This window comes from Pantherophis guttatus, chromosome 1, assembly GCF_059756535.1.
Source record: "Pantherophis guttatus breed Tessera chromosome 1, ASM5975653v1, whole genome shotgun sequence".
Classification (NCBI taxonomy): domain Eukaryota; kingdom Metazoa; phylum Chordata; class Lepidosauria; order Squamata; family Colubridae; genus Pantherophis; species Pantherophis guttatus.
The window spans coordinates 299,689,634-299,702,512 of NC_142063.1; the positions used below are offsets into that span (position 1 = coordinate 299,689,634).

At 37.4% G+C, this 12,879-nt stretch overlaps 1 protein-coding gene across 4 annotated transcripts in view; it reads right to left on the bottom strand.

The window, feature by feature from the left end:
- Positions 1-9,865, bottom strand: part of RPS6KC1 (ribosomal protein S6 kinase C1) — a 98,246-nt gene extending 88,381 nt beyond the window's left edge. For 2 of the 4 annotated variants that reach the window (XM_060692492.2, XM_034427798.3), the window contains exons 1-2: positions 9,504-9,865; positions 746-781 (exon numbers count right to left, since the gene is read on the bottom strand). In XM_060692492.2, coding sequence (XP_060548475.1) covers positions 746-781; positions 9,504-9,608 — 141 coding nt within the window. In that variant the 5' untranslated portion in view covers positions 9,609-9,865. The remainder of the gene's footprint in view (positions 1-745; positions 782-9,503) is intronic. The other 2 variants (XM_034427800.2, XM_087883189.1) reach the window with 2 other exon arrangements.
- Positions 9,866-12,879: the final 3,014 nt, after the last annotated feature.

Genomic DNA, 12,879 nt, shown 5'->3' on the forward strand with positions numbered 1-12,879 from the left:
ATACAGTATATGTGTATAAAAGAGACTATTTTTTTCAGTCACCAGTCCGCCCCAGCCCCACCACTATTGAAAGCCCTCAGGAATACATATCACCAATTTCACCAACTTTTAGCTGTGGACCCAACGATGCTGCTCTTGGCTGTCTTACTCTGTTCTTTTTATGAATGTTTTTAGAGTTATCATAATTGCTCTGACCACTCTGCTTTGTCTGCTATCAACCCCATTTTATTTTCTCCCTAGGAACAGATACTGGTTCAGAAATAAGCACATTGCATTAATGCATATTTGCATTAAAAGGGGCCAAAATCAATGCCTTCCAGCCAGTTAAAAAGATCAGGAAACAGGGGTAAGAATGACTTCTACCTGAGATTCTGACATCAGAGAAGACAAATACTGAGCTGAACGATCTGAGAGTCTGGTCTAGAATAAAGAACTTTCTTAAATTTCCTTCATTTTTTATCAAATCTGTTTTGCATTCCTTTCCTCTCACCTTGTAACTCACTGAATCACATTTAAAATCTGTGTAATTCTTGACACTCTGCCGTCTCTCAAATCATATTTCTGTATTTATTTTAAAATATATATCTCAACTTGACAGTGCATTGTTATGACTTGCAGGCAGCTTTGGGGTGGGGGGTTATGGCATTATCATGCAGATGTTGAGACTTATATATCTCCTGGTAAGAGTCAATGTTGCTTTTAAAAGGACAAACTAGCACAAATGTAAACAAAAGAGCCTTCATACCTCTTGGACATCTTCTGGATTTTTTCGTGAAACAATCTGAAAAACAAAAGCAAGGTCTTTTTAGTGCTCAAGGCTTTTAAAAGGATAAAAAATAACAAATGAAATAATATAATTAACACAGACTGAACTAGGAAATCAGTTTTATTGTGGAATCCTTGGTGCTCTGTGAGTTTAGTTGCAGATGTTTCATTAACCAATTAGTTAACATCATCAATGTGACAGAGTGTGGGTGTTACATGTACTCCCAGATCCAATTTATGGTCACTCACTCACATATTTACAGCCCTGGTGGTCAATAACCAGAAAATAATTAAACAATTACCTCAGATCACTTTCAACCAAAAACTGAGGCATGGCAGGTTCTTTAGAATTCATAAGTGATCCAGTGAATCGAAAATAATAGCAAAACTTTACTGGTTACAATGTACATTTGCTCTTTCTCATATGCACGTACACACATACCCTCCAGGTCCTTCTCAACTAGACTAACAGACACTAAATAAAGAGATGGAAGACGCCAAGTCTGGATCGAAAGCAACTCAAAGTCTTTAGGGCAGACTTTAGAATCCCTTTAATCCCTCAAAGTCTTTGCTTTACTGATTCATAAGACTCACAACTACTCTGTCCTTGTTCATTTATAAGGAGGAGGAGGATGGAGGAGGAAGAGGGAGGAGATGGGAAGAGATGGGGGAATGGTTTCCATGTGCTCAAGGCCAATTTCTTTTGTCTTTTCCTTTGTTTTCTCAAGGGCTTGATTCCTTTTTAACTACCTCCCCAATGAAATCTTTAGACACTTCAGCTGTAGATATGGCAATTTCAGCCTAGCCTCACACATTCCTCCTTTTGGCATTGAGTTAAACAGGAGACGCCACCAAATGGAGCTCACTCATCACCCAGAGCATTACAGGTTTTTTAATGTATTCTTGACAATAGGTTTGCTATCCAATCGGCATAGACATATATTATTTCAAAAAAAAAAATTAACACATTGAAAAATTGAGGAAATTAATATAAAGGAAAACAATACAAATAGCAAGATTATGATAGTTCTCACTTAAGTTGGGGTGCTCGGCTTATCTGTGTGGCATACAGAAGCACCCAATGGCAGAATCCCACCCACCACCATGCTCACATAACAAAAAGAAATATTTAGCTAAAAATAAAGGGGTAGAATCATAGCAGATACTGTAGACCTTTCCACAGATTTAAAAAACAGGAGATTTGTAGGGCAGTGGATATTTATGATTCTCCAAGTTAGTGAAATATTGACTCCTATTGGTTGCATTTAAAAAATGTAGGGCGACTCTCTTCTGGTTTGTCCATGGTTTTAGTTCTGGAAGTGGTCCAAAGTGAAAAAAAGCATTCCCTCCCATGAGTTATTAGTAAAATCTTTTAAAGCAGTAACAGCTTTTAGACTTGAGGGTATACCAAAGAAGCAGAGGGATGTGACATTCCTACCGAAAAAAGTCACCCTACGCAATAGGGGGAGGGCGGGGACAAAAGCGGGAGAGGAAGACAAAAGTAATCATAGCATTTATATAGATATAACATGAGAGTGGTATTACTATCCATTTATGTCCAGGTACACTAAGTGGGATGAAATTACATCAACTGTGTGTGGTTCCTTCCACGGTGACCCCAGGGCTGCCAAACCCATTTCCCCCTGGGAGCCCAGGCAGTGACAAAGCATCCATTTGTTGGTCGTCTCCAGACTTTCTCAAGGAATAACTAATCACTCGAATAAAACATTCAGAGGGTCAAATCCATGCATCCCATCTCAATACCAATAAAGATGTTACACATGCTCCCAGGTTCAGTTTATGGTCAGAAACTCACAGCCCTATTCAACAGCCAGGAAACAATTAGGGACATGCTCAAAACACTTTCAACCAAGAGCATGAGGCACAACAAGTTATTTGGAATACACAAGAGACTCAGTGAATTTAAAGTAACAGCAAAACTTTACTGATTTCAATGTACATTTGCTCTTTCTTAGACACTCATGCACACACACACATATACACATTCATATACATTCACCCACACTGTTTTCAATTAGGGAAACCATCAGGTCTGGATCCAAAAAGTGGGCAAACTTCTTTGGGGAAAATAAAGGGGGAAAAAGGGGAAACAGAAATAATACTCTATTGCTTATTTTTGTGATAATATGGATTATATGTGTTGAAGATCAAAGTAAAGAAAAGTCGACACAAAGGAAATTAGATTATTTAAGTAGATTAAGATAAAGTTAGATATATGTAAATAATAGGGCACTGATTTCTGTTTGATTGTTTGCCTGGTGTTAAATCTCTGCTTATCAGGATGTTGGCTGGTAGACAGGATATGTTCCTGTTGTTTTGTTCCCTTCTTAGTTTTTTTTATTGTCTCTTTTTAATGATGTGTAAATATGATTTACTTCTATGTGTCTATTGTTGGCTGATTTGTCTGGTGTCAAGCTTCCAGGAATTCCATAGTATTTTTGGATTTAGCCAAATTAACTCTGAGCATCCAGGTCATATATTAGCATAAATAGGGCCACAGTTAAGGGAGGAGTATCATATGGCTTCTCACATACTATATACTGTTATTCATAAAAAGTACACATAGTTTATCTGTGAATCTGTATATTTGATTGGGAGCTGCCCAGAATTAGTTATAAGAGTTAGCCCATAAGATGGGCAGCTCTATAGATGTTTTAAATAAATAAATAAACTTGCCATTCATTCTTTCTTCTTTTCTGTCTACATTGAAAATAGTGGAGTTTAAATTTAACCTCTGACTTCTAAATATACACAGGATGATGACTTTTCAAGGACGGATGGAAGCTATTTTAAAAGAAATCATACTAATGATATATGGCTGCTGAATGAAGGCAACAAAAGAATTGCAAATAGAAAAGAAGATGAACTACTCTATTCCTATTCGTCCAAGAAGAGGATATGTTTTCCACCAGACAGTTTGTGAATAGCAGACAGAAGGAGCAATATGTCAGGTTGAGTTTCTATCAAACACAATCAAGGTTTATCTTCTGACCTTGAATGAGTTAGATCTCCATGGCCAGAGAGAGTGCACTGATGGTCTAACTGAATTTCTATTCAAAAACTAGGCAAAATTTTATAGAACAGGCAATATTGACCATATTTTAAAAGGTAGAAAAAGAAGGATTCAGGCAATCTAGTGCTGATATCCAGGAAAATTCTACAGTAGAATATAAAATCAATATATAAACATCTTTAAAACACAGAGATGTTTTAAAATCCTGATGCAGGATTTTTAGCTTAGCAATAGTACATGTAAAACAATCTTTGAATTGGAATACATCAGAATCTGAATGCCAATCAGAAGTGAGAGTGGCTGCCAATAAAGCAAATGTATTGATAATACTGAACTTCAAATAAGTGGATTATATCAACCAGCAACTCCATGTAGATATTAAGCAGGATAGAAAAGACAGACGAGCCCCATGGCACCCCACAGAGAGGTGGTCTCAGGGAATGACTTCTCTCCTCCATCCAGAACCATCTTAAGGAAGAAATAGAACCACCATAAAAAGATGTCCCTAATTTCCCACACCTGGAACCAGTGCATCACATCTATCCAAACAACACCACAGGTCATCTACATATGTAAGCAAACTATCCCCAAGCTAAATCCCAGCCTGATACTCCACTGAAACAAGTCTAGATAGGATTTATGCAACTGCAAACCAATCCCCTTCTAAATAACCTTTCCCCAAAAGGAAAGGTTAATGACAAGGATATGAGTTATGTAAAGCCTCCGGTCCAAGGACAGCTTTTTGAAGATGAAACATGTCACTGCCTCTTTTAAGGCAGGAGGCATCACCCCCTCCTTCAAAGAACTGGACATCACAGCATGGACCCAACCACATATTACCTTCATGATCTAAAATGATCTAAATCTAGCATGCAGGTGGTTGAGCTAACAGCACTTAGGAACCTGTCCACTTTCTCAGGAATCACCAGTTCAAACTCATCCCAAATCATACAAAACCAAGCCACCAAAACTTGATTCCAGTCAGAGTCCCAAGTTTTCAAAAAGATCCAGATAGTTTAATTTTTTACTGAATAAATTTAAAGGAAGTATTACTGACAACTACATTATGAAGAACATAAGAAGCTACATGTTCTAAAGAGTATCAGAGAGTCTATGAAGATAAATCCTACTTCATTATCCTTTTAAAGTCAATAGATCTTTTGACAGGGACACATGGATTTTCAAAAGATTTCTGTCAAAATACCTTTTCAAAATAAACATAATATTCATGAAGCACTATCTTCTTATGGAGCAGTAACTGGTTAAAAAGAGAAAGCAAAGAATAAAAATGGGCAGTTCTTGCGATGGATGGATCTAAATGGTGAGGACCCAGAGTTCTGTACTGGAACTAGGACATTTCATAATGGTCATTAAAAATTGAGCAAAAGAGGCAGGGGTGACCAATGAGCTATAAATTTTTGTAACAATATCAAATGGTTTTACATAATTAAAGTAAAAAGATGAAAAATGTCCAAAAGGAGTCTATAAACTTGCAGAATGAGCTTTAAAACGGTGAATGTTGCTCGAAATAATAGGAAGAAAATGTGTCATGTAGTTTTTCTACAAGGCTTCAAAACCAAAATGTTATCCCATTAACTCTGGGATTAAAAATATTAATTGGTTTATTCCCTTAATCAAACCCTTTACGATTTGAACACCCACCCATCTCTCATCTTTTAGATAATGGGATTTCATGGAATATGGGGAAGCTGTAAAATAGTATACCCATTTTAAAAACATTTAAACAAGACAGGGACTAGTTTTTTACTACTTATCTATTGGCTGTCAAGTCTTGTTTTCCCCAGGACTAAATGTATATTTATAAATTTGTCACTGTGACAGATTGAAATCACCCTAGGGCTAGGACTCAGAGCTTCTCTCAGACCCATTCTTCCACCCATATCCTTCTATATCTCTCTCTACTCATTTCTCATTCCCTCCTGAATATATACTTGTAGAAGGCACCCTACGTTAAGATTCTTTGCATGGCAGTTCTCATAATTATCATAATAGGATGCATAGAAAGGAAAATCCTGACTTCACACAGCCACTTAAAAGATCTCAGCTAGCAGTGACTGAAACCAGAAATAGGTCTTACGTTTGTGATGGATTAGTAATATGAGAATTTAAGTGGCTACACTGAAAAGGATAAAATTTCACATTGGAGAGGACTAGGGAAGAAATCAGAAATAAAATTGGAATTATCCTGATGTTCTTCTGTAATCTTATGGGATAACCACACTTGCATTTTTTGTGCAGGAAACCACATACACACACACACACTAATAATAATAATAATAATAATAATAATAATAATAATAAGAAGAAGAAGAAGAAGAAGAAGAAGAAGAAGAAGAAGAAGATAAGCAAGTTAATAAATTTTATTATTTAGATATATATAACATTTATTAACTTGTTTATCTACTTATTATTGATTGATTGATTTGATTTATATCATTAGAATGACTCTGCCAATAATGATTCCCATTTACTGCTGAACATAACAACTAACAGGGTGCAAACATCTTATGGAAACTCAATTTCCTTCTTGGTAGAAGTGTTAAAATCTGTTATTAAGTGTTCACATGTATGCTAAATTGATGGTTATAAATTCACAAGGTTGAGCATCAAATGCACTATTTACAGTAGCTCTGCTCTGAAGTATGAAGAGTGAGATGTATGTAGATAATATTGTTACATCTTTCCTGTAACACCTCTTTTCCCTAAGGCATTGCAAGCTTGAGGTGTTAATTACATAGGAGCCATCTAATGCCCAGAGAACATGATGCAATGTGCATTAGATTCTGCAAGTCAAAAAAAAAAAAAAAATCCAACCATTGTTTCAGTTTTCTGTTTAAGTGCTTCACAACTGGTAAGGGTATGTGCAGATTCTATATACCTTTTACTGTACTGTATGTTTATAAGAATTTAACTTTCAATTGCGAAATAGTTTTACTTCACTGGTTTATGACACATGATTTGCACTAACTCTATGTCAATATATATCTACCCCATTTTCTTGTTTTCTCCCCTTCTATGCCTTCAAATTATTTTCTAATGTCCAAAGAACTCATGAGAAAGATTACACCAAATTAAGCCAACTTTGTAACTCTTGGAGATAAAATTATTGCAATTTGTTCTTCTCCATATTGAAATTACCCAACTTTGGTCAGGAATGGAGAGCATTTTCAACCTTGAAGACATATATTACTAGTTATTTAGACATACTATTGTTACACCCCACATCTTTTCACACAGTCAAATTATCAACAGAACTGTGCAATCTTGGGCACAATCACTGGGAGGGAGTAGAAGTTTTCATTGCTTTCTCTTTCCTCTCAGTTATTTTAGTGCAGATTTCTCGCTTGCCACCTAGCAGCTGTCTTCAATGAGGCATCTTTCCCACATGTAACGACCATGTTCACAGCAATATTTAGTTAGATTTTCAATTCACATTACTAGAGCAGGAATGCAAGCAAGGGCAGGGTTTTTCAAATCAGATTCCACAGAACCTCAGGTTCCATGAGCACTTGATGGGATTCCACAAGAGACTAAACCCAAAAAATATTAAATAACAGTAATATATAAATGTGTATAAATGAATATGTGCCTGTTCATTTTTTTCAGTTTTCTATCCCTAAAGTTTTTCCTCTTGATAAAGATTTTTTTTTAACTAACAGATTTCACAACTGGAAAAAAATTGAAAAACCTGCTTGAGAAAATGTGGACTTCATTTCTCATTGTGCTCAGCCAGCATGGTTAATACTAAGAGGTTGTGAGGGTTGCAGGACACTACATTTGGAGAAGACTCTTTTTAAAAATGTGAAGCTTTCTGGGCATTCTACTGTATAATGCTACATCAATATTATTATTGTTGTTGTTATTGTTATTGCTATTACAACTAACATCTGCAAAGGAGTATTCTATAGAACACATTCAGGGCAAACTTGACAGAAAAATGCTGTTAATTAAAATCACAGAGAAGGCTTCCTGTACCTTTCTTCCAAGAAAACACAACATTTTTAAAAGATTCTTCTCCCCAAAAGTGTCAGGTAAATGAAAACAATTCAAGATCTCAAATTAATAAGAAGTATTGGGAGTATTCCCCCACTTATCATCAACATAAACTAATCCAGTACAGTCCTGTGTGCATCAAGAGTTTGGGGGCTATTATTCTGTTGCCCTGTCATTACTATTGTTGAATGTCCACGCTTTTTCTTTAAAAAAAATGGAGAAATGAAGTGGCTATACGAAATAAAAGTACATTAAGGATCTTTAATTACAGAAGTTTCCTCCAACAGGAAGATTATTCTGAGGGTCCAAAATACTTAATAAATGCAGTATTTAGGTAAGGTCTCTTAATTATGGACAGAGCTTGGAAATTCAAAGAGGACCTACTATCTGAAATAAGATCCCCTTGTAATGTTCAATGCATTTCTACCAATGTTCAAAATAACCGTGTAGTGATTAACATAGCAGTTTGGGGTGTATTTTTTTTAATCCAGACTGGGAATAAGCTTCCAAAAAAAATCTGCTATTTGAAGTATGAATGGGACTGGTTTGATTTGTGCACAGAACAAAACCTTCCTCCCTTAGATTATTTTTAATATGATTTTTACACTGAACTCCAGGGAACATGGGCCTTGCAATTTAATCACCTTTTGCCCTTCAAGGTAGACACCCAGAACAATCCATAACCTTCTGTTGCCCTCTGCAAACACAAATCAAGTATACAGCAGCTGTTGTTCTGGTTCTTTCATCCTATTTGGAGGTATGATGACAGCTGCTCCTTCCAACTAGTCTTACACAGTGTAAATGTTGACTTGCTCTTCTCCCAATACATTTTACTAGGGGAACACCTGCTATTCTGACAATCTTTTGTGCCTTTACTCAAAAGTAAGACCTCTTATATGCAGTGGTTTACCTGAGACAAGCAATGCCATTTCTGCACATATTCTTTCCTCTCCCATCCCCACTCCACAAAGGAAGGAAGGGTGGATGGATGGGGGACTTCTTCCATTTTCTACCGCAGGGAGATTTTATTTTATTTTAATTTTTATCATACTTATATGCCGCCCTTCTCCTGAAGGACTCGGGGCAGCTTACAACAATAAAACAATAAGACAGTAAAATGAATACTAAAAAATAGGAGATGGAGGGGCATCACAGTCTCTCATAATCAAGGAAGTCTTTAAGAAGACATGCAATAAATACATTTTATGTGATGGGAAACTTTTATAGAAAGAGATGGAGATTCGGTGCTGTTTCCCCGCTGTAAAAAGACTTGGGGGAAGGATGCTAAAAATCTGCTGAAGGGAGGAAGGGAAACATCTTAGCTCAGTAGTAAAAAGCATATGCACTGACTGCAAAGAGCCTCAGGTGCAAATCCTGCTGCCTTCAGCTTTCAAAGGCTGCGGACAACAGAACCAGGGAAATACACGCGTAAAGACGCTTTGGGCGAAAGAAACAGCCTCGTGTTCCCTTGGATGTGCCGCACGGGACTCAGGGACGCCTAGTCCAGACAGCTGGGAGCGCCAGCCGTTTGCTCCCGCCCTGCTACCGGAGATCAAACCCGCAGCTTCACGGAAAACCAGAACAAGCTTTGGAAATCTTGTAGGGGGGAGATCAGCCCCCACGATCGGGGAGGCGAGAGCCCCCCCCGGCTCGCTCGTTTTTCTGACACCCCCCCCCAAAGGCAACTCACCCTCGCGGTGACCTTATATACCGTGTATCCCCGAGGGTGGCGCTTGGGCTCGGTGACCGTGTAGAATCGGGCCACCTCCCCGCCTCGATTCCGCGGGGAGATCATCCTTGCCGCCGTGGCTGATGGTGCAGCGGCCCTGTCGGAGATGCCGAGGCTGCCGCTTTCCCCGGCGCCGGCTGGGCGCCGCCTCTCAGAGCTGTCAGTCAATCGATCCACTCCCGGGTCAGGCCCGGACTCGAGGCGGAAGCAGCTACGGAAGTACTGTGGCGGTGCCGGTTCCCTCGTGGTAATTCAGCCAGCGGTAACTTTTCCCCCTAGCAAAGTGTTTCTCAACCTTAGCCGCTGGACGATGTGTGGACTTCAACTCCCAGAATTCCCCAGCCAGCAGAGCTTGGCTGGGGAATTCTGGGAGTTGAAGTCCACACATCGTCCAGCGGCTAAGATTGAGAAACACTGTCTTAGCAGATCGATCCCTATCCACCCAACCACCCACCCTTAACGGCTGGAGACAAGGAAAAGGATCTTCGCAACGATGTTAAAATCGAACAATAAATGTCGGGGCATAAACAACTATGGCGCTTTTTTGGTATCGGGAAAAAAAAATGGAAAAAGCGCTCGGCTTTGCCTGGTATTTCCCAGTCTAGTAGGGAATTCAAGAGTTGAATTCAGTGAGATTTGGACTCATTTAAGATTTGTTTTCATCGTAGTCCTCGGTGTGCAGTGTAAATGCATGTTTGTGGCATTTTTCTAATGTTGCCGTCTGCTATTCTGAATGGGAAGGATGTAAGACAGAATTAAGAGAGAGAGAGAGAGAGATTTTTTTCCTAATTCCAATTAGTAATTTCCAGACAGATGTTACCTTACTTCAAATGTTGAACCAAAAAATAATAATAGTATTGCAGTTTAACCGATTATGCAAAATTGGTACTTGTTTCAGTGACGTGAAGGGCATTGCAATTATACAAAACACTTGAAGTAAGGTAATATAAAAATAAAAAATGAGTCCTTATTAGGGAACTTTGATGAACAATGGACTATTGTAGAAATAATGGCAGAATGCCATTATGTCAATTTAACCAACTACATTCACCAAAGTACAATGAGATGCAAAATAAGCTAAAATTTTCCCCAGGAACCATTACCAATTGGTTACTATTCAGGACTACCAATTCAGCCAACCAAATTCCTGGCATTACTAGGGGATCCTGATTTTTAAAAAATCAACTCTACAAAGTAACCAAGTTTTGACTTTTGGAGGGTTTATGTTCAACACAATAGATACATTTGGATAATGGGAAAGTGGACTTTCCAAACCATGTTGAGTATACAGAAAACATAACCAGAATAGGTAGGAAAGGACTTCTTGTTCATTTTGTTTATTTTTCTTCAGGGTCTTCTAATAAGTATAGAGTGATGTTGGTTGGCAGTAAAGCAAACATTCCAGACAAATATTTTTGCACAGAATAGTGAAATATGATTCACAAGGAAATATTGGCACTTTTTGCATCAAGGTCTTTTTATTCTATAGTCTAGTTTCCCTGAAAATAAGTCGTCCCCCAAAAATAAACCCTCCCCCCAAAATAAACCCTCCCTGAAAATATTTAACCACATGCGCAGCCAGTCCCCGCCATTCCTCTGGTTAGGGAGACAGCTGGAAATCAGGTAAGATGGCAAGAGCCCCGTCTTGCTCCATGCACCCCAAAATAATAAGACCTCCCCGAAAATAAGGCCAAGCACTTATTTCAGGGTTCAAAAAATATAAGACAGGGTCTTATTTTGGGGGAAACACGGTACTTAAATTAGCTAGAAAACTAAAATTCTAAGAAGTTCTGCTTTCGTTTAGAAGTGGCTTTTCTTAAAATAGTTATTTCTCCCTAACATATCCCACTATTCAAATCATTTTATTTTAAATGGATTCATACTACCATTCCTTTCTGGAGTTTACAGGATTTTGTTAAAATCTGTTTTTATTTCCTAATTCCTATATGACAGGATTGTCCAGCAATTGAAAATTAATATCAAGTCCTGTGAACATTATTTAGGTTTAACAAGATTGAAGGAAGTAGAGCAAGGGTAAAAAACAGGATAGGATCAAATCATTACAGATAACATCCCTATAAAGTCTTTGGAAGAGCTGGGGACTGTTGCCATTTAGGTTTAAATGTTTAGAATTTTTTCATACAATCATCAGAGATCAGGAAGAATTTGATGACAACTAATTAGCTATATCACTATAGAAAGTTAGAAAGTTCTTCGTTGTGGGTGTGAAAGTGAAAGTTGGAAATGAAAGTGCTTGTTAACAAATTTGTGTTCAGAGACTGGATTTAAATTGCTGGGATTTGAGAGCTGGGTGTAGAAAAGACTATCTTGCTTGATAAATTACAAATAAATCTGAGAAAGCTGTTCAAGAGATTTTATGGCTGTGAAAAGAAAAATTCTTTTAAAATAATATGGCTTCCAAGCAAGGAGTTTCTGAAAGTGGTGGAGGCTCTCCAATGGCGGCAGAAACGACACAGAGAACTGAATTACAGAGCCAGGAAGATTTTTTTAGAGACCTTACAGAATTTATAAATATGAATATGAATAACGAAATTGTAATTATTAATAGCCTAACACCAATCATAGAACAAAAATTTATAGAACCAGTGGAGGATATAAAAGCAACTGAGGATGTTTTTGAAGGAAAGCACAATGACAATGTAGGAGACATTTTGACCAAAACAGAGAAGCTGGAAATGGCTGGCTCTCAAGAATCTTCAAACTTTCTTCCTGCCCTTTTGGAATTAACTGACAGAACTTTTCAAAAATATAATTTTGAGCAAAAAGAAGAAGAAACTGACCAGCCCTACGATGTTTCAGAGGATAAAGAAGACTTGGCAGAGGCTTTCACACAATTAATTGAAATGCAACAACTGGACTTTTCTTTGCAAACTGATCGAATTAATTCTTCGTTCTATGAACTGACTGATTATATAAGCAAGAAGAGTCGATATGGGGGTTCTAAATCAGAGGAAATGGTTCCAAGAAAGGGACAAGTTTTAAAGATACATCAACCCCCAGTTAAAATTCAAAACCTCCTCAAAATAAAAGTAGGAGGGAGGAAGAAAGACTGGAAAAAATACAGAAAGAAAGGAAGAATGGAAGATTAACTTTCTCTGATCTAACTATTGATGTATTAATGATTAATTATAATGATTAAGTAAATGAATTAAGAGTTCAATTAATGATTAATTAAGGTTTAATTATTGTTGTATTAAGATTTTTAAAAATATTTGAAGGAGGAAGAGTAACATGATTAAGTAAATGAACTAAGAATATCTTACAGATGTATTACGAGATTTTTAGGCTTTGAATGATCTATTAGTATTTGTTAATG